Source organism: Opisthorchis viverrini (genome assembly GCF_000715545.1).
Source record: "Opisthorchis viverrini unplaced genomic scaffold opera_v5_438, whole genome shotgun sequence".
Lineage (NCBI taxonomy): Eukaryota > Metazoa > Platyhelminthes > Trematoda > Opisthorchiida > Opisthorchiidae > Opisthorchis > Opisthorchis viverrini.
This window is the reverse complement of record NW_008752091.1, coordinates 180,778-200,212: the sequence shown is the minus strand read 5'-3', so window position 1 is coordinate 200,212 and position 19,435 is coordinate 180,778. Positions and strand designations below refer to the sequence as shown.

General features: G+C 43.1%; 1 protein-coding gene across 1 annotated transcript in view; it reads left to right on the top strand.

The window, feature by feature from the left end:
* The window catches only part of T265_10987 (hypothetical protein), a gene marked incomplete at both ends in the record, with an annotated part of 69,003 nt that extends 50,531 nt beyond the window's left edge, over positions 1-18,472 (top strand). Inside the window, one exon of the mRNA XM_009177519.1 lies at positions 15,969-18,472. Coding sequence (XP_009175783.1) covers positions 16,007-18,472 — 2,466 coding nt within the window. The remainder of the gene's footprint in view (positions 1-15,968) is intronic.
* Positions 18,473-19,435: the final 963 nt, after the last annotated feature.

The following is a 19,435-nucleotide window of genomic DNA, read 5'->3' as shown; positions in this document are numbered from 1 at the left end:
CTATCCACTCAGAAAAATGACTGTTGGACAAGGAGAACACTCTTGCGCCTCCTTCCTCGGGAATGATATATCCATTCTCGAAGGGGCACTATTCCATAGAGTTTGATAGAGTTTTGATATTTCTTAAGTAGTTTGTTCACAAAGGAGCCAAAACAAGTCGCATTAGTCATCTGTTTGAGAAGTTTTCACTTGAGGAACTAGACAATGCTTGATCACATAACCTCAAGCGCTTGATTGAAACCTGACGGTGCCGTCCTTTGTTTGTTAGCTTTTCGGAATGGAATTCCTAACAGCGGTGGACAGCTGAGCCTTGCTAAGAGACTCTATATCATAGGTTGTTGCCCCACTCAAGATGGGATCCCGACTGAAACTCACTGGGGGCCACACTCTTCACAACCTCAAAGATAACCTCAAAGATACAAAATAGTTACCAAGCTTTCTGTGCAGCTTTATCCGGACACAATTAAGGAAGCAGTTGAAATATCTATTGTTCGTTGTGCTGCTGGCCAACACCGTGTGAGCTAAATTCGAAAACATGGAGCGACGAATAAGTTGTATTGAAACTTAAACACCAAACTCTGCTAACTTTCTTGACTTAAGTATTCTTTGGCTGGGGCAATGCACTATGTCTACTTTCTAGATAAAAGGATGATGAAGACTGGATTACTTTCGGTTAGATCACATCCTAGGAGACATCTACTACATCACATATGGAGGCTAGGAAATAAATTTTGCTCCATACAAACCCTACAGCTATTTTGCTCTACAGCCCATAAAGTATTATTCGTACGGTCCGATAATAATAGGTTTCTTCTTGTTAATCGAAAACAGCACAACCAATCCCCCACCCACCAGTCCCGCTTCGTTTCATGTTGATCATCCACTCGCCCCTAATGCCTTGATACATACCGGTACATTTCTCCCACGAATAGGCATAAATTGCTTTCCCGATTCAACGAGGTAGTGCATGACAAAAGGCCTAGAGTAGACCGATCATAAGTCTTTCGGCCGCTCACACTCACCGGCCTACTAAAGTCAGAAACAATTACATTAGAAAAATATATGTGTGCGCGCATGACCCAAATGTCTAAATTTGTTTGTGAGATGTGTCGTGTGACTATCGGTTTGCGTTGAGAGATGAAAAAGGGCAAGTTGTTCTTTCTTATCAATATAAACTTCCCCAAATGCACATTACCGGCACAACCACTACCAGTAGGTTTTATTTGGCCATCGGCTATTTTATGTAAAAGTGCAAAACAGGACTGTTGAGGTGAGAAATTTAATGAATGGCTTTCTTAACCGTCCAGGCTGTTTTCTGTTCAATAATACTGCTAGCCGCATCCGGAATAGCAGTAAAAAGAAATTCAGTCAACCTGGGGAAGCGGTATTCTCATTAGTATTAGTTTACACAGAAGTACCCCTCTTTCCTTGGCCACCTACGGCTACTGATATTGGCCGGTGTGCAAAAGTAGTACAGTACAATGGCATAAGGAGATATCTAAACTCTCAATGGAATTCTGATGCGAAACTATTCGAGGCTGAAAAGGGGCCGAAGAAGCCGACTGTGCAGCTGTCTCATCCCGCTCGGGGAGGTAAATATCTCACAAGTTGTATGAATCTTTCATCCGACAGTTTATCACTCGAGAAGCCAGTCAACATTAGCCGTTTGATGGTACTCCCGTGACTGAGGAATTGGTGGTATCGTACTTTGTCTACTTTGTCCTATTTTGTTACTCATACCACTGATCGGCTGCTCAGGGCCGTATCGTCTGACATTCAAGTTTGAATCTCTCCGACCTTTCATGATGTGCGCTCTGGTAATGAGTCGTAACAAGGATGAGGCAGATGTACAGTAGAACATAAGTAGGACATGAGGTTGACGGAGGCTCGGGGACTGCGCCTACCTGAGGAGCCCCAAGAAGGGCGAAACCGGTCGTGGCCTGTCGAGGAGTTTTCAGCAACCTTATGAGTTGTGCATTACAAAACTATATACGTAGCGCGATATCTCGAACATCGTAGCGACTGAAACATGAGGCGGCCTGGTGCAGCGCATACAGTTGCCTGGAAACATCAAAACCGAGAGATTCAGCTGGGTTCCAGGTGAGTTTCTCGAAAAACCAAATTAGTTGGCAAATGAGTGTATACTCGTTAATTTTGTGCAAGTTCCAAGTAAAACATAAGGTTGATGGAAACTTGGGGACTGCGCCTATCTGATGAGCCCCAAGAAGGTCGAAACCGGCCGTGGGCTGTCGAGGAATTTTCAGCAACCTAATGATGAAGAGTATTTCTCAGCTTTTCAGAATAGATTATATTCACCTACAGGATGAAAAAATTCTGTTTGCAACATAGTGCAGAAAGGAAAAGTTCAACAAGCGCTTCATTTTTACTGCTTGGTGGTCACGAGTCTCTGCAAGCCCATTGTTAAAGGAGCAGTCGCGGAACTTATGGCATCTTGCTGACCAGGTACTTCAAAAACAGAATACTTAACCAAATGTGCTGTTTTCATATAGAAATTCTAACTGGTTGTCCTAATATGGGTGGACGTTTGGCCATTGTTGTTAGGTAATTCGGACTCAGATGCTCGCCATTCATCTTGGTGACTTTCACTGGGAAAACTACAACAGTATATATTGCGAAGTACTAGATTCATCGAGGTTCAGAAGCCTATATGAGCTTTCAAACTTTAATTGCAGAAAATGGAATGGGTGCGAAGAGATTTGCGATTTATGTAGCAGTCTAATTCAGTTTTACTGATACGGTCGCTTATTTCCTTCTGATGGTAACAGAAACCATCAGTTATTGAGCCCGGATATAAAGAGGGAAAGAGCCAATGGTAATGCATTTGGTGAGCAATGTCAGTCAACTGAAAAGCTATACAGCCTGAAAAGTCATTTATGTTTTTACCTGACAAGGTGGTAACCTTATCAGAACAGGATTTTTGGCTTGAGGTTTCTAGTAACGAATGGCTGGTTGTTGTAGTCAAATCGCGATTACTTCAGTTCTTGTGAGGCAAATTTCGAGGGATTTGATTGCGCTAGTTAGATTACACTGAACGATTCAACCGAATTAATCCGGTGTTCAGTATCATGTGAGCAGCACTAACGCTGATCACGCAGTTTGGTTTAGCTTTTGGGATTGCTCCGTGTCCCAACTCCTACACCCGTCAACAAAGAAATAGATCAACAGATGTTAATCCTGGACCTGTACTTTATCCTTTAACTTGATATTGGGCAATTTACAGGCACTTAAAAACACTCCTTGTTCTATATGATATGCTAACTGAAATTAAACCAAAAGCTTTGTTTGTTTATATAATCTGTTATTTTTTCTTCATTCTATCTCGTTTAAAATGCGATTCTTGCACAGCGCTTCGTGAAATTGTGAACCTGCCAAGAATCTAAATATCTCATTGGTTGAAGTGGGAACTTTGTGATCTCTTCCGTGATTGGTTACTTCTCATTCGCTTTTTCACCTGTCTTGAGGCTGTCCAAAGCGCAGTCATCACGTGAAGATATAGTTCGCGAGGCCGGGATCAAATGATCCTTTTGTAGGGGAGGACTCTATCCGAGGTTGATATACTCGAGGAGGCGAGCGCGCTTCGTCAGGGAAATAAAAATCCGGTTTATCTCATCACTTGGGCAGGCACCTTAGCACTATCTTAATACTATCCTTCCAGCTTACTGACCACCTGAGTAGAGTAAGTCATATCCACGGATCTCATATGACTTTACAGATCAGGCAAACGATTGATAGTGGGGCACAAATACAAAAGCACCTGAAGATGCAGTACAAAATTATTAAGCGACTTTTACCGGCGATTGTTCCAAATCTGTGATAGCTGGTTCCTTTGGGCTACATCAACAGAGTGAGGTTTTCTCCTAACGTGTGTTGTAAAATATAACTTGATTTTTATGCTTACTGGCAAATTCCGAAATGGATTCAACAAGGCACTCTGTCCGGACAACAGGTTCAATTGATCAGGTGCTTTTTACAGATTAGGGGAGGTGTTGGTAAGTTAAACGAAAGAGTTCTCAAAACATAATGGCAAGGCTTAAGCGAAGGTCACACGTAGCTGCCAATGAACGTCCCAGTATACAGGTGAAAACTGAGCGATGAGGTGCTGCGGTACTCTCAGAGATTTCACCTTTAAACTTCTGGGTTTTACCAAAATAAGCTACTTTTATTAGGGTTGCTAAAACTTCCTTGGCAGCAGACTAGCGGTTTAGCAATTCTTGAAATCTATCAGGTAGGCATAGTCTCAGAGTTTTTCCTCATTCCTTTGATGATTCTAAATAACATAGTCAATAAATTAATCCTATACAAAGAATTCAAAGATTCTTTAGTGCCTAGTCATCCGTGAGTTGTTCTCATCCAACTGCGCCGCCAACTTATCCAAAACGTGTTACAAGAGGATTGAGTAAACTGGACACCACTCACCGTCCAAACAGATTAATTATTAATTATCGATTGTTAAGTAGTGTGTATACCATGGAAAGCAAGATAAGAAATTGCCGTAGGGTTGACCAGCGTTAGATAAAATATTATATTGGATGAGATGGAGGCAAGTAGAGAATCGGCCGCCTTCAGACATAACCTACGGTTTATAAATTCAGGTTGTCAGCGGTTATACTGTCAGGCACAAATCAATGCCCCCGCTGAAATCATATGGACAGCTGTGTGCATAAAACGTGCATATAAGCCGCCCCATTCCCTCACTGTGGTGACATTATTGTCACACGGCACTTGATTAGAAATGCAAACAGGACAGCGCAGCAGAGCGAACAGACATTTTATCTGATAAATCTGGACGCCTCCTAAGTAGAAGACAGTAGTCCACTTAGAGAGCGTCACGTTGAATTGGCATGCATAAACATTGACGTACGGGTTTCCACGGATAACCCATCTGACTTAGGATTGCTTTTATCGGTAGCACAGTCATTCCAAGTTTCGGTTTACTCAATGAACTGAAGTTCTCACACATTTTCACGCCCTTGTCGCTTTATAAACTGATGAGTACTAGTCAGACGAGCAAACTAGTCATATGTATGGTTTTAAAGCGTCAGTTGGCTTAACTACCCCCGTAGACTTGATACCCCAGTCCAGATCTCTCCAAAAGCATGTTCGTGATTAAAATAGAATGTTTCAGTAAACCTTGGAATGGATGCTGTTTGTTTATTTTAAATCTTTCAAGAAGTAGTCATTTTTCCATCCATAAACGAGAGGTTCATGAGTTTACTCTGATTGAACTCAGTAATCCCACTGAGGTAATTTTGCTTCGGTCAGGGATGCGACTGTCCTGAAATCGCACAAGGTTAAAAATGGCGCTATGGGAGTTCCAAGTTCCACTGTCGGAAAAAGCGATCAAACTTCAATCCATCCCCTATGCATAAATAGGTGGATGTTCAGGTAACACTACTATGTAAGCATAAAAATTCTCTTTCTTTGCAGCACTTGGTAGGCCTCAATCAACCTACTACTCTGCATTACATTGATCATGTAGTAAAGTACCGTGGCTTTTGACAGCATGAGGGGATGCAAGCATCTAAATCGGGATTCCGTTTGTGGGTGATGTCTGTCTACGCTGAAAAACCGTGCAGTACACCGTACATATGTTTTGTCTTACTTGGGAATCATGAGCATCTCATGAATCTCCAAGTTGAATGGAAGTCACAACCTCCTCCTTAGTATTTGAAGGTTCGACGAACGGGTCAACACGTGACCGGGTACTGTGAACCACTTGACTGAAGGGGGTGATGCTTTGTCCTAGTTAAGTGCCAGTTAATCACGCTGGTGACCAAGTGCCGGTTGCCGATCTTCATAAACCTCAAGTTTTCCCTGGGATTCGTGAGATGCGCGGTCCGACAATCATGAGACAGCTGTACAGTGCTTCTAGGCTTTTCAGCATAGACTGGTTTCACTCACAGGACGAAATATTGACCAAAATACTTTGGATGTTTTAGCACTGCACTCCTGTCAACGCAGTAGAAATCCAGATGTAGGTAATCGAAACCAGTATGGTGTGTACTGTTTGAAACGTGTTTGCCCTGGCGGACATTTCAAATAATCGATTATTGTCGGTTTTGTAATGATGTATCCCTAACGGATGTGTTGAGTTGCGTCCATCGCCCCGTAGTTTCGGCGAATGCTAATTACCAGTAGTGCACCTTCTGGTATCAAAAAGGCACAGATGGCTGCTAATGACTTGTTCTTTTTCAATGCTACCAAGGGAAAATATGAACCATACAGTTCCCATAAGTGTTCACATTAGTAGTGGAATTTGTTTTTAAATAATGACATTTCACGGTTCCCGTTGTGAATACAATCGGCAAGTTAATTCCACTGGGGAATGAACTCCATAGAGCAATACTCAGCCGTCTCGGCAGTGCGCGATTCGAAACCTCTAAATTCCTGTCGGTGGCTGTTCAGATATCATTCTACCGTTACTAGATGGTCAGTAGTGTGACTAACTTGAATTACATCATCCCAGAACCACTCTGTTCATGTCATGTGATTGGGCATTGACAATCCCTCTATTGAAGACCTCAGGGTGGAAAGTCCGTGAGATCTATGGAATTTTCTTCATTTTCTGACCATCTCCAAACTCCAGTCGAAACTTCCCACAGCCATTATAGTCACTGCTTGCGTACAGTACTGAAAGGATTGCGGGACGCTTTCTATCTATCAGAAATCACTAAAAGTGCAATCCTCAAGAGTAACTGGGGATTTTAAGACTGGTTATTTACCGTTTAGGAAGCGGAAGACATCCGATCAACGGTGACTAATGAGTTAAATATGATATAAGGTTATTTTTAACTTGAAACTAATTCACGCCGTCCTAGAAAAGCAATTCAAAACTTTGCCGCATTTTTCCTCACCTCAAATGTATTCCCTTGGTTCTTTGTGAATGACTTTACGAATTACTTCGTGTCTGCTTCAGAGTTGATACTGTACTATCACTATTCCCTCTCCTTGAACAGGGAAGTAGAACGAAGTCGGATATCTTACAAGGGCAAGCGCAAGGTCCATTTTAAAATACCATATATAAATTTTACAGTTTTTACGGCACCAGTCATAGCACTACTGGAATCTCACTGATTATCCGTCGATCCTTCATGAACCCGCCATTTTGCAGAACTAGATGGAGTTGATGAATCGAATATAGGTAAGCATGAACTATTGAATTCACCAACTTGGAGCAATGTTCTCTTTGCGCGTAAGCCAAGAGCAAAAAAGGAGACATTGGTGGACACGGGAGGTGAAGAGTAGACGGACACCCTTCTAGGGGTATGGCACTGTGAACGGATTCCAGGCTTTCGCTTTATCGAAGAAATCAGTTTCATTTTGAATTTGAGCCGTGTGATCTTTAGTTTACGTACTGTATGACAAACGCAGCTACCTCGATCACCAACTGCGTGCTTCCGTTATAATTCTGGCCACAGCGAATAAATTCCCACAGAAGATTTCCGTAGGAATTTAAAAGCCCTCCCTGCACAATTACATCCCACACACCTTTACAGATCACGTGATTAGTCTTCAGTGATACATTCTTGACAGACTAGACCTTTTATGCCAGACAGCTTTGAACGAACAATTAGGTAACACTAACCATATACCGAACGGAACAGATAGAAGTAGAAAGGATGAGACTCAGTGAACTTTAGTAACTAAAAGATAACATCCCCCTTGGAGTCATCTTTGGGAAAAGCACTTGGGGAATAAACCAACAAATAAGCGACCTGCCGACAACTAAAACAATTCATACCAAGCCTAATCGTGTTTCAATTTTTCTGGTGCCCGATAAGTACCTGACCAGGTTGAATGAACCAAGACGAATGAACCACCTCTCATTGTCACACAAAAACGGGTAACACTGTTCTCGGCACAGAAGCACGGGTAAGTTCGAATTCTGGCTGAGAATTTCGCTTTTCGGTGCGGTCGAACAATGCAGTAAGAATACGATACATGCATTTTGTATTGTCTTGTGATTACCCAGGTCAGTAAGTAGAAAATATAGGCTTTAGCGTAACTGCCAAGACAAAGTTCATCACTTGATCACAGATCGGAAAGGCTAACCGACCAGAGAGAAAATACATCATCAAGTCCAAAGTAGGTCACTTGAGATCGCCATTAAACGCACACAAGCAAAGACTTTAGCCGATTTATTGTAGCCCCCTTGATAAACCCCAGAACACTTGAACTTCAGTGGTGTAGAAGTGTAGCGAACACTGAGCTCAAATTAACTTGATGGTTTGTGGAGCGCAAAGCGATCCGGTAGTTTGAAAAAAGATAGCTTCAGACCCAAAGAGCCACGTGTGGTCGCACTCTAGCCGTGATATATCCATACTTTTATCTCGTTAGACGAGGTTTCTTAAACGTAATCTAGTGAAGCTGCAATAAAATGTGAACTTCTTGCATCTACCAGTCTCCATGGCATTCAAACTTGTAGAGGGAAGCGGCTACTTTGCTGCTGTTGGTAAATGTTGACAGTATGATGCCCAGAGTATGTCACCACAACCAGCTGCTCAAAGCAAGTCCATAACCTAGCGATGCCTTTAGAATACAGAGGTTATCATGAAATCCAGCCTCCATCTAAAGGTCATTGACAAATGTTTACAACTCAGCACTGACCGGGTTATATGCTACGGACATCAAGACTGTTAAATTCTCTCGCTATGTATATCCACTCATAACGAGAGCCTTGGTTCAAATATTAAAAATCATACACGAAAGTCCATATAGAATTGGTGGATGTGTCTCACGATATTCCTTCATACAATCACTTGTTTCAGTGAAGAAACAACTAATTTTCTCAACTTTTCGTCCCGTTTTAAAAATTAATTGAATGTAGTACTCTGTATTCAGCCGTTTTAATACAAAAATAAAATAACAGAGTAGCGCTTCCGAAGACCAAGGGCTTCAAAAAGTGATCAAACTTCTAAAAGTATTCGTATTATGGCACATGGAAAGTCCTTCAAAGCAGATAGCTCTGAGGAGAGCGAATTTCTTGCTGTCGCATACGTGCTAGTAGCCAATAATAAAGAACGGGGGTTAATTGCTCAGTGGGCTGGTCTTACCAGTCGCCCCACTTAGTGTCGTACACGCTTCACTGCAATACTTTGTAGCATCTGTGTTCTGACTAGTTCGCGTTCTCTTACCTACTAGGAAAAAGGACCGAACGGGTTCGCTAACCTGAAGAAATTGACTGAAATCATTCTTTACTTCTATAGTTGGGTCTGTTTGTCGGAGTAAGCCGCGTGTTTGGTCCGGCCGAAACCAGCAGTGTTCCACAGCATCAAACAGCCGGCAGTTTGACGTAGTCCGCATTGAATCTCAAAAGTAACTACAGGCCCTGCCAAACAGGAACCGTTTCTCACTGGCTGACACCTTTCAGCGAAGCAAACCTCAAAGCTGAAGATCACACTGAACAGACTCATATCCAAAATAAAGGTAAATTCTAGTTGGCAGATCGTTTATACTAGGATCTTGTTGGGCTGGCAATTGTGAATGGACATACGCCATTCATCCACAAGGTAGAGAGCCCGACTCACACTTATGTTCGGTGACGTCCGGTGAGTCAGGCAGTCAAACGCCCTTGGATTTCTTACACATTTAGTATACAATTTTTAACCTTCCAGCCAACCCAAACTTAGTATGTTGATGACCACTGGGGGTGACTCCCAGTCTGGAAAGACTAGAGAAAAAGCGCGGATTAGCGGAAAAATGATTTTGGTCAATTTCCTTAGTGTGTACAAACTAACTTTAAGATCTGCGGTGATAAATGGTCATTTTCGCTGGAAGTATAAAAGGTTCGGGATTATGACCCGACCATTCGGGGATATTGGTCTGAACACAGGACATTCTCTTGTAGTATTGACACTTCTGTTTGCTGAGGTACCCTCAATCGGCAAACTGCCCTTACAATTGAAAAACTTCTGTGATTGTGAGGACTGTTCTGGTCAGCGAAAACTTTTCTTACACAGAGTTAACACAGTGTGACTTAGAACCGACGTTGTCTACCCATAGTGCGGCTTAGAAAAGACCGTAAAGCCTATGGTCTTAAATGTGATTGTTCGTACCATATGTGTGACGGTCATACAAGGCCGCCATTTCAGTCAGGTAAGTCATTCAGTCTAACGTCATATGAATCAGGATGACAATCATGATGGACAGCCGTTGAAAAGTAAAGAGAAGCAAAATCAAACAAGTGAATTTAATTTCAACCCTTGTCTAAACAAAACATGCCTTGGGCTTCGTGAAGATTCATGTCAGAGGCAGTCTTTGTTTGTATATCGACCGAAAAATCGGATATGTGACAAGCTAAGGGGCTGGTACCAGTCAATTTCCTTCCATCTCTAATGATGCATGGTGGCTAGTCAACCAGCTACAGAACGTGCAACAACGTGAGCAATCTGACGTGTGTAGTTCATGCAAGCTTATGAGTGACAGAATGACTGTCAGCTTGCTAACTGTTAGAGCTGCAGCTCTTGCGGTTGCGCTGAAAAAGAGGCGATCATCAATTCACCGAAGACTATTTTGCTTTTAGCCTAGAGGTGAGTGAAGTTAATCCATTCCAGGAGGCCACAAAAGCTGTTTCATCCTTGATCGGATTCGAACCTGCAACCTTTCGGCTAGCAGTTATAAACAGGGACTCTATCTTCTTGCCCCGTTGGCCGCTGCGTCTTTGGTCTGCACGTTTATTCTCGGACCTGATAAGTTCATCCAAGTAGCATAGCAATTGTACCACTATTATCTGACCTCGTAAGGAACCGCGTGATTCACACGAGTTGATCGGTGTCATGTTTTAGCCAGATTTCATATCTAGACGACATATGGTCATTCGACCAAATCCCATCACTGGATACGTTCTTAATCTTCACTGCAGTAAGAACAGCTTCGACCATACCAGGGTACCAAACGCTACATTGTGAGCAGTTGTTAGGCGGTGGAAGGATGGTTTAGCGAATATCAAGGTAAAATCGTCTACCTCACAAGCATTTACTTTCGTCCACGGATTTATATTTACATATGTGTCGCTCATTGGTCACACATTCTTCACACAAGAAGCCTTGCTAATTTTATTAGGTCACGCATGACAGTAATCCAACCAGGCTGCAAGGAGCCGAATATGCCCCCAAAAAGTTCCGGTTCCCATCCTGGAAGTGCACAGTTGTGAAGTTCATAGACCAGTAGCAACCTTGCAATTATTCGCAGTGAGAATCGAGCTTACACGACCTTCTCAGCTGCTGTACACTTCCCAACATTAACCTGATGCGTTCCACTGCTTATAAATTGCCATTAGACTGAGGACACATAAAACCTCTTGGGACTTTAGGCCGCCCGTTTGATCTGCGCCACGTCCGTCTGCATCCCACCGAACTCCCCCAATCATCTGTGTGGATGGTAGCCGTTTACTTTAGTGATTTTTCAGAAACATTCTATTGAAGAAACGAATTCTGTTTGACAATCGAAACATGTGGATGATGGGCTGGAAGTCAGCACGCTTCTGACAGTTGATCCAAAAAATCTGATGAGGCTGCATTGGCGACCCGACAGCTTATTGGACGGTTTGAAGTGCGATACAAATTTTCTCTCGACTGGAAACTCTTGTAAAATGTCCATTCACCGTCCAACCTGTAGATTGAATAGGCATTCTAAAAGAGATGGTAGCCAGAGAGGAATTGTCGTTTGCGCAACAGACGCCACATACTAGACATACATACTACACACATGTGGTGACAACACGCACCTCAGTGGGACTGACTCAGTAATCAACCTGATGTTTGTGCAACAAGACTTGTCCGCTGATCAGTTAGTCGAACGGCTGATGTGGCAAATGACAGCGAGAATGATTCTACTGCGTGAAAGCCTGAGTAGGTGTGGTAGTGGCATACAGTCACGTCCACAATAAATTCAGTAAAACTATAGTAAATATGGCAGATTGCCCTATCAAGCACAGGCCTTTCAGGTGGGCTTGCACTCTGCCACAAATTGAAAGGACTGTCAGACCGATGTGAACAGTAGAAACACAGAAATACTTTTTGAACAAAAAACTGTGTGTATCTGCATCGACAAGAAACATCGAAAACAACCGGTCACGTTTACCAGAACACATATATCCTACATGTTCTTGTGACCTATTCAACACTCCCGTTGACCTTTCGTCCTGAATGCTTTTCATTTAGCAATCAAACTCACACCCCAGAAAGTACCGTCTTGCTGTATGTATCAGCTTCTCAACAAATGAGAATGGAGCAAATCAAATTAATCAAGCTGAACACAGTTCACTGCACAAATGCAAAGCAGCAGTCACGTGAATAGCACTTTCACTGAGTATTTTCCTTATGTCACTCAAGTCTCTGCATACGTTAAACAATTCTGGAAAAAAGATGCAAAAAACAATCAATCGAGTCCACTGCTACAAAATCTAATTAGTTGCACTGATTGACCCGCAAGTACAGGACTGGCTTAGTTTTTGTTTCCCCTAAGAATGTTTGTTACGGGTTAAGTAATGTGTATCTAGAAAAGAGCTGCACAGAACACGCGAAACTGGCTGCAAAATCTCGTGTTGTGGGCTAAATACGATCGACTTTCTTGAGAAAAGGGGACTTGGATACTGAACGAGGACTTATTAGGGCTCTCTTGAGCAGGATTTGTACATTAGTAACAAATGATCAGCAAGAACAATGTTGAAGGTGCTGTAGAACTCTTGTGATTCGTTTTGCCGAAACCCCATCTACCGATTCTTAACTGCCTATCTGTTGGTGTTTGCGTTCCGATCCAAAATGCGCAAACATCTGGTGTGATATAATGATAAAGTAGGCTATCTTTCTCAAGGTGACACTAAGTTATCGTTTTCCAGTCGTTTTCAGGACAGAGACTCGGAACCAATGAGGATAATGTTAATTCATTTTTGAGAAGTGAAGGCTAGTAGTTCGTCAAAAGTTCAGTTGTTGACATGTTTCACCCTTAACTGATTCCATTGTTCTGTTGTTGATAGGCCACCGCATCAACCAAATTTTCACGATAAACCAGTGCGTAGCTGGTACCCGATTGCCTGGTTGATAGTGCTCGTTGACGACACTAAGCAACATAGTGTGTTCAAGGTGAACAATATTTGTAAGCTTTTAGGAGGCCATATGCACGTTCAACATTTTGAAATGCAATGCTGGAAGTGTTCTGAATGCTGTGAGCTAAAACAAATCAGGTACGTGGACTTCGGAATTCCTGTAAGAATTTGGGAAAGCGTCCCACTTTATGAAAGACATTCATTTTAGAGACGAACATATTACACTTTCAACCCTTAGCAACAGTCATCTAAGCATCATTAAGACCTGAAGAATGACTAGAAAAATGTAGTAGGATGATTCTTAGGCAAACATAACATGTCTGTAGAGAACGTGGCAGTAGGTTGCAATCCAGTGGTAGCAAGAGGTATCAACATATTAACAGCGCAGGTACTGGCATTCATAAGCGAAATTCAAGTATGAAGTGGAGCGTAGTCCGAAGCCAAGCAGTATATGCTCGCACCTCAGCGAAGCATTGTAAATAGCGTATTGTTAGGGTAGACCTCAGATACTGACGGATTTAGCTCATTTTCTATTTTGGTCACGGTCTGGGTCGATAACCACCCAGATAAGAAAAAGGTACATATCAGAACCTCGCATAACGAGTGAACGGAACGTTTCGTGGAGTTCGGCCAATGAAATGCACCCGATAACACAGAAAACCAAAATTTGGTTCATTTTGTCCCCGGCGAGCATCGGTCACCGCTAGAGCTCAAGTAAACAAACCTGTTTCCCAACGTGGGTGGTAGAGGAAACAGCTCACCCAATGTATACTGTATAAATCACATTTATGTTACTGGCACTTGGTTTTCACAATGTGAGTCATGTATCTTCCCAATGGCTCGCTTTTCATCCTGATCTGATAGGCATGAAATTTTGAATAGATGTTGCTGGAGTAATGGTATCTACACAAGTGTGCGGTGCAGAAACACGCAAAAGCATGATTTATCTAACTTCAGATCAAAGGAATATTATTATAATGGGTAGGGTGAAAACCAAAGTTGCATGTTCGTGTGATTGTCATTCATCAACTATCGTGCAAGGTTGACAAAAATACCGTGTGTTTCGGTGGTATATGACGGTTTCCTCACTGTATCTCCTTTCTGGCGATCGGTTAAACGTTTAAAATGGCAGTTTGAAGTTTTTCTCCGTGAGAAGCAAAGCGAGCAACAAAAAAATGTGAGAGACAGTGGAGACAGCGTGTAGTGTTACATACTGCTTATGTGATCGATTCAAGCCATGTTCTATAATGCCTCTGACGGCAAACGTGTGTACACAAAACCTGTTCATGCGGAGAATGTATGGAGATTGCTTTTTAACGCGAAACAAATTTTTTAATGGATGTACATCAAGTAATCCTGGAGTCAAAGCAGCAAAGGAGAGCAGTTCCCGATGAGATGACTAGTACTGACGAGATCTCGCATTTGTCAGTTTTGTTGTCAACCTTTTCACTGTTGGAAAGTTGGTTTTTCATTACATTTTTTATCGTTTCAAACGTTTGAATGCCGGGTCTTTGTATGCGTTTTAAATTCAAGTAAGGCCGATCACCCAAAGATTACACATACTTATAAGGTATCTGAGGAAAAATACAAAAAATGCGACAGTCTTGAAAAAAATCCTTTGGTGAAAACGAATTAAGAGGTTTGTTTGTCTGACTTGTGAATAAAGTGCGGACAGCCTCTAATAAATCCTGGCTCCAGTCAATCCCGGCTTTTGTTGAAATAGGGTGTTATAAAATATACAAAACGACACCTACCCAAAACACAAAAACCCATACGCAGTGCAATCCGACTGGATTTTGAAACTGAAACTCACCAGGCACGTGTAGTAGGATTAAGTCACATGATTCCCTGTTCCAAAGTTCACATTTTAAACCCAGCATCTACCAGTCGCCAGCCATAAGTGTATATCCACTAATAAGCGACTTATTTGCGGATTAAATAAACGCTTGCACGGCTTAATCAAAAACTTACTGCCTTCCAACTGAGTCCTTTCCACGGGTGACTCAAAGACTCCATTGAGTGGCAATACTTGGCACTTTTACTCAAAAAAAATCCCAAGCTGTTGTACTTTATCCACATACGTTCTTATTCAACTAGACATTGCCTTAAAAATCGTGTGCAGCTGTTGTGGCAAGTGGTTTAAGTTCAATGGTAAACCGAAGTCTCCTGAGGGTGTGCCATTTCGCAACTTTGTTTGTTTATGCAATACATTACATCAAAATGCGTTGACATGTAAGTGTTATGAGGATATTTCCGTAGGTCCAATTTATCACATCACTATCGATTTTTTGGGTGTTAAAATGCAGATTAGGAAATGCCGTCCAGGTTGCCATCAGCAGTGATGTGAAAGCAACCATTTATGCCAACGCCAGCCAAATGGCCGGTGGCTAGTTGAACGAAGCTGGTCTGCAGTACACCATTAGAAAGTCGTCTGGCTGATGAATGAAACGAATTGTGATAGGTTGGTGGCCCCCTTCTCGGAAACACTTCATACTGTCAGATAACTACGTGTAGGTATATTTTCATGAATCAGTAATTTATTTCAGGTAGCGATAGCATTTGAGTGGTGATGGTTCATCGGATGCCACTGTGCGACAATCTGGAGGTTCTTCTCTGAATGACAATCTGGCTTCGCTACTCACAACACCCAGTAGTCTGAGAAACAGAAAGAATTATGCAGACGATAGCCCGTTGGTGCGTATACTTTCGACCTAGGGAAAAAAATCTGCTACCACAATAACCAGACTATAAAAGGACACCATTTCATACCAGATCTCCAAAGTTCACTCCCCCCAAACAAACCTCATCGAGGTCTTTTCAAGTGTTATCAACATTCACCAAAATGTATGGTCATCTATTGGCGTTTTAAAAAAACTCTTGTTCAACTTTGTTTTGATTTCAGGCATTGTGAGGCGACCGAAGGAGGAAAGAACATTTCCCATGCCATCGGTATTTACGCGGAAATCGAAGACGAAACCGGTCGTACAACTCCAAACCTGCCAAACAACAGGCCATAGTGCACCTTTGAATAGCCCGTTAGAAGGCGACCAGCTGAAATGTCCGTTGAAACCCAGCCTTACCTACAGTTCGACTCTGAATCGAATAGCTGTCAGAGCCAGTAGCGCCTCGCCACGACCGCACTCCTACGGACGTCGCCTGACCGGAGTAACTGTGACCTTTGAGTCCACCCTGCCCACTCAAGTATGGCAGGCATCTCCTAGTCCGTCGCCACCATCTATCAGCCCCACTGCTTTCCTACGAGATAACCGAATGATAGTTTCCGTCTCAGATGATTGGAGCATCCGCGAATCTTGTTTGGAAAATCACAAGCTTCCAAAGCCATCCAAGTGTCGATCAGCTTCTTTTCCCAACTGGCTTTCTCACGAAGCGGATACGGATGATAGCAGCGACGGGACCAGTCCTTCTGGACTGACTCATCAGTCAACCAGTAGCACCTGTTCTAGCAGTGATGAGTCTATCACAGGTGGTACACGACAAATCAGGCATAAGAACAGCAGTAGTACGGCTACTGCCACAACCGACAGCAGTTCCAGTTTAGACATGCGGTTGGTTCGTGCAGCAGGTGATTCCAGTGCGACATCAACCACCAAAATTCGGCGCCGACTCCATGGGAGCCGAACCTTTGGGACGGAAAAGCGAGGACATAAAAAGAACGAGGAGAAGAAGCGGCGGCCGGTACCACTGAGTGCTGGCGATGGCACCGACAGCAGCAGTAGCAGCAGTAGCGAAGATGACGATCTGGAGGCATTAGGCTGGGATGAGAAGACCATATCGGCCGCAATGATTAGCCGAAGTGCCAAGGCCAGGAAGCATGTACTGTCTGGTTTACCCGTTTTGAATTCAAATTCAAACGGAAAATCACACAATAAAAAGTTGTCAGTTGTTCAGAAACAACAGAAAACCGATGGAAACCTCGAATCAGTGCCAAGTGTGAGTCTTACTGTGCAATCTGTCAACCAACTTTCCCATCCACAGTCCTGTCTTTTGGTTCGCCGACACAATAAACCGGGAGTTACGGGTCCCATAAACTATACCAGCCCCACGGTTCTGCGATCTGGTATGGCGGAACGGAGTTTGGGTACAGTCTACGTAGATCCCAAACGGGCGTTCAATACAGAACTCTTGGCGGTTATCACAAATGATTACAAGCCGCTTTCAGAGTGGGAGCAAGAATACAAGGTACTTCCTGTACGAAAAGGAGAACATGTGTGTGTTCTTAGTCAACCTATGCAAAGCAGGCCAACAAATGGGACGAGCGATACTCACCACAAACCAGACCACTCCCGGGATAATAATGAGTCAAATACATGGTTGTACGTAAGGCGATGGTGCGTGGACCATTTGGTTGCAACCGGACCACCCGGATTCGTTCCCCGACACCACTGCCGACTACTCCCAAGCAAAGAGATTCTAGGCTTGTGGCAACAAAGTCAACTATTTCGAAGTAACAACGGCTCTTGTTTTACCACTCCAACGGATATGAAAGCAAAGGTTATGCCAGTTGCACCAACAACCTCAGAACTATCAGACTTGGCCCATCTTCGTTTGGATGAACAATCGAAACTGATGGTCCGTTACCCATTTGTCCGTCCCAATGTGGAACTGGACACTTTTCATCCTGCACCTCCAAAACTCATGGTGGCTCATCCTCAGGTTCCTCCGCCCCCGGCTGGGTTTGGCTCTGGGTGTTCTTTCGGCGGATCCGAGACGGAAGATCGCGACTCTGGTAGAGGGCCTAGTTCCGGTTCAGAATGGAGTAGTGGTAAAGGTGGGAGTTTGAATGTAACCTTGGACAGATCCACAGCGGTGGATAAAACACGTACTGAAGCTGGACTTCAGAGAAGGTCAGATGTCCAATCTGGTAATAGCTCCGATCGGTGTCGGAATACCAACAGTGCAGAGGAATCTCAGCTTGGATGGTACACCACTGACGGGTCAGTCTTCTCTAGCGGGCATAGCTCAAATCGCGAAGAAGACGTCTATTCGCATGAAACAGTTGCACAGACTAGTTCCACAAGTGGGGAGCTCCCACATGATCAGGTTTCGTCACTGAGTCAGCAAACTTTGCCCAAGCAGTCCACCCAAGCACCTTCATCGTCAGCCATCACCCTGACCACTTGCACAGGCCATGCACCGGTGCTGGAACTTCGAACAGGTGGAACACCAACGCTACATGCTAAAGTCACTAACAACACAGGTACAGACAGTTTGGTTACCAGCACAACTACTTGTACAACACTGGTTGATAGCAAAGCAGAATTGTCCGATACAGATGTGGTGACAAGCCGTGATTCGATGTCTAGCGTGAATCCTGCTTTATGGGAACCATACAAAACAGTTATTCATGTGAACGAGAACAGCATGGAGAAGTTCACTCTCGTGTAAATACACCCATTTACTGCCAGATTTGATATTTGTAAGATCATGTGCTGTAGAACAGAGTCAAGAGTACTGCTCATCGCAATACATCCGCCAAGAATACGCAAACAAATAAAACAATACACGCATATCTCTATAACTCACCATACTATTATGTACATAATATTCTGAGAAATACCTCGAATACACACTCAAATGTGTAAAGTGATCTTCCTTCCCAAGAGTTCTTCTCTCGGTGAGGTTCTTTTGGATTGGAGCACATTGCAATATTCCGTGAGTAAAATATAAAACTGTACTTGTCTCCTGGTCCTTTAGTGCTCGTACAAATGCATCGCAAGTGACACTATTTGGGGAATTCTTTGGTTCAAATAGACTACCGTCATCCTCAGAATGCTACACTTCCATGTGAACATTATTGCTGAATGCGTTACTGATGAGTACCTATTGAGAATGTCCCGCACAAACGACCAGTTATTAGATGTTGTGTAGATGAGAGTGCTTGAGTTGGACAACATTCCAAATGAACACAAAGAGCTCCTTCTAGAATAGAGAAATATGTCTCAGTATAAAAAAGACATTTTCTATTGCAAAATCTTTCTGTGGGACTGTGTGTAAGGATCGCATTCCAATCGTGTCATTCTGTGGCTAGCCTGAGTGACCAAACAAGACTTCAACCAGAACAATCAGAAGATACATTTGAACAAGAAGTACATAAGCCAGTCAACTAGTCATTGCAAGATCGTCAGATGTCAAGTGCAGGTAACCTACCTTGGAAGGCTAAGAGGAATGTACCCTTAATTCATACTTGTTGTGGACCTTCAGGAGGCTGTATATCACGAATCCACCTACAGGTCTGAAATAACAGTTTTCTACAAAGGAGTTTGGGTTCCAACACTCAACTGATCCTTTGCGGGGTTAGCTTGCATTTCGGAAGTATACTTCTGGACCTCTTCGTGTGATTACGTGCTA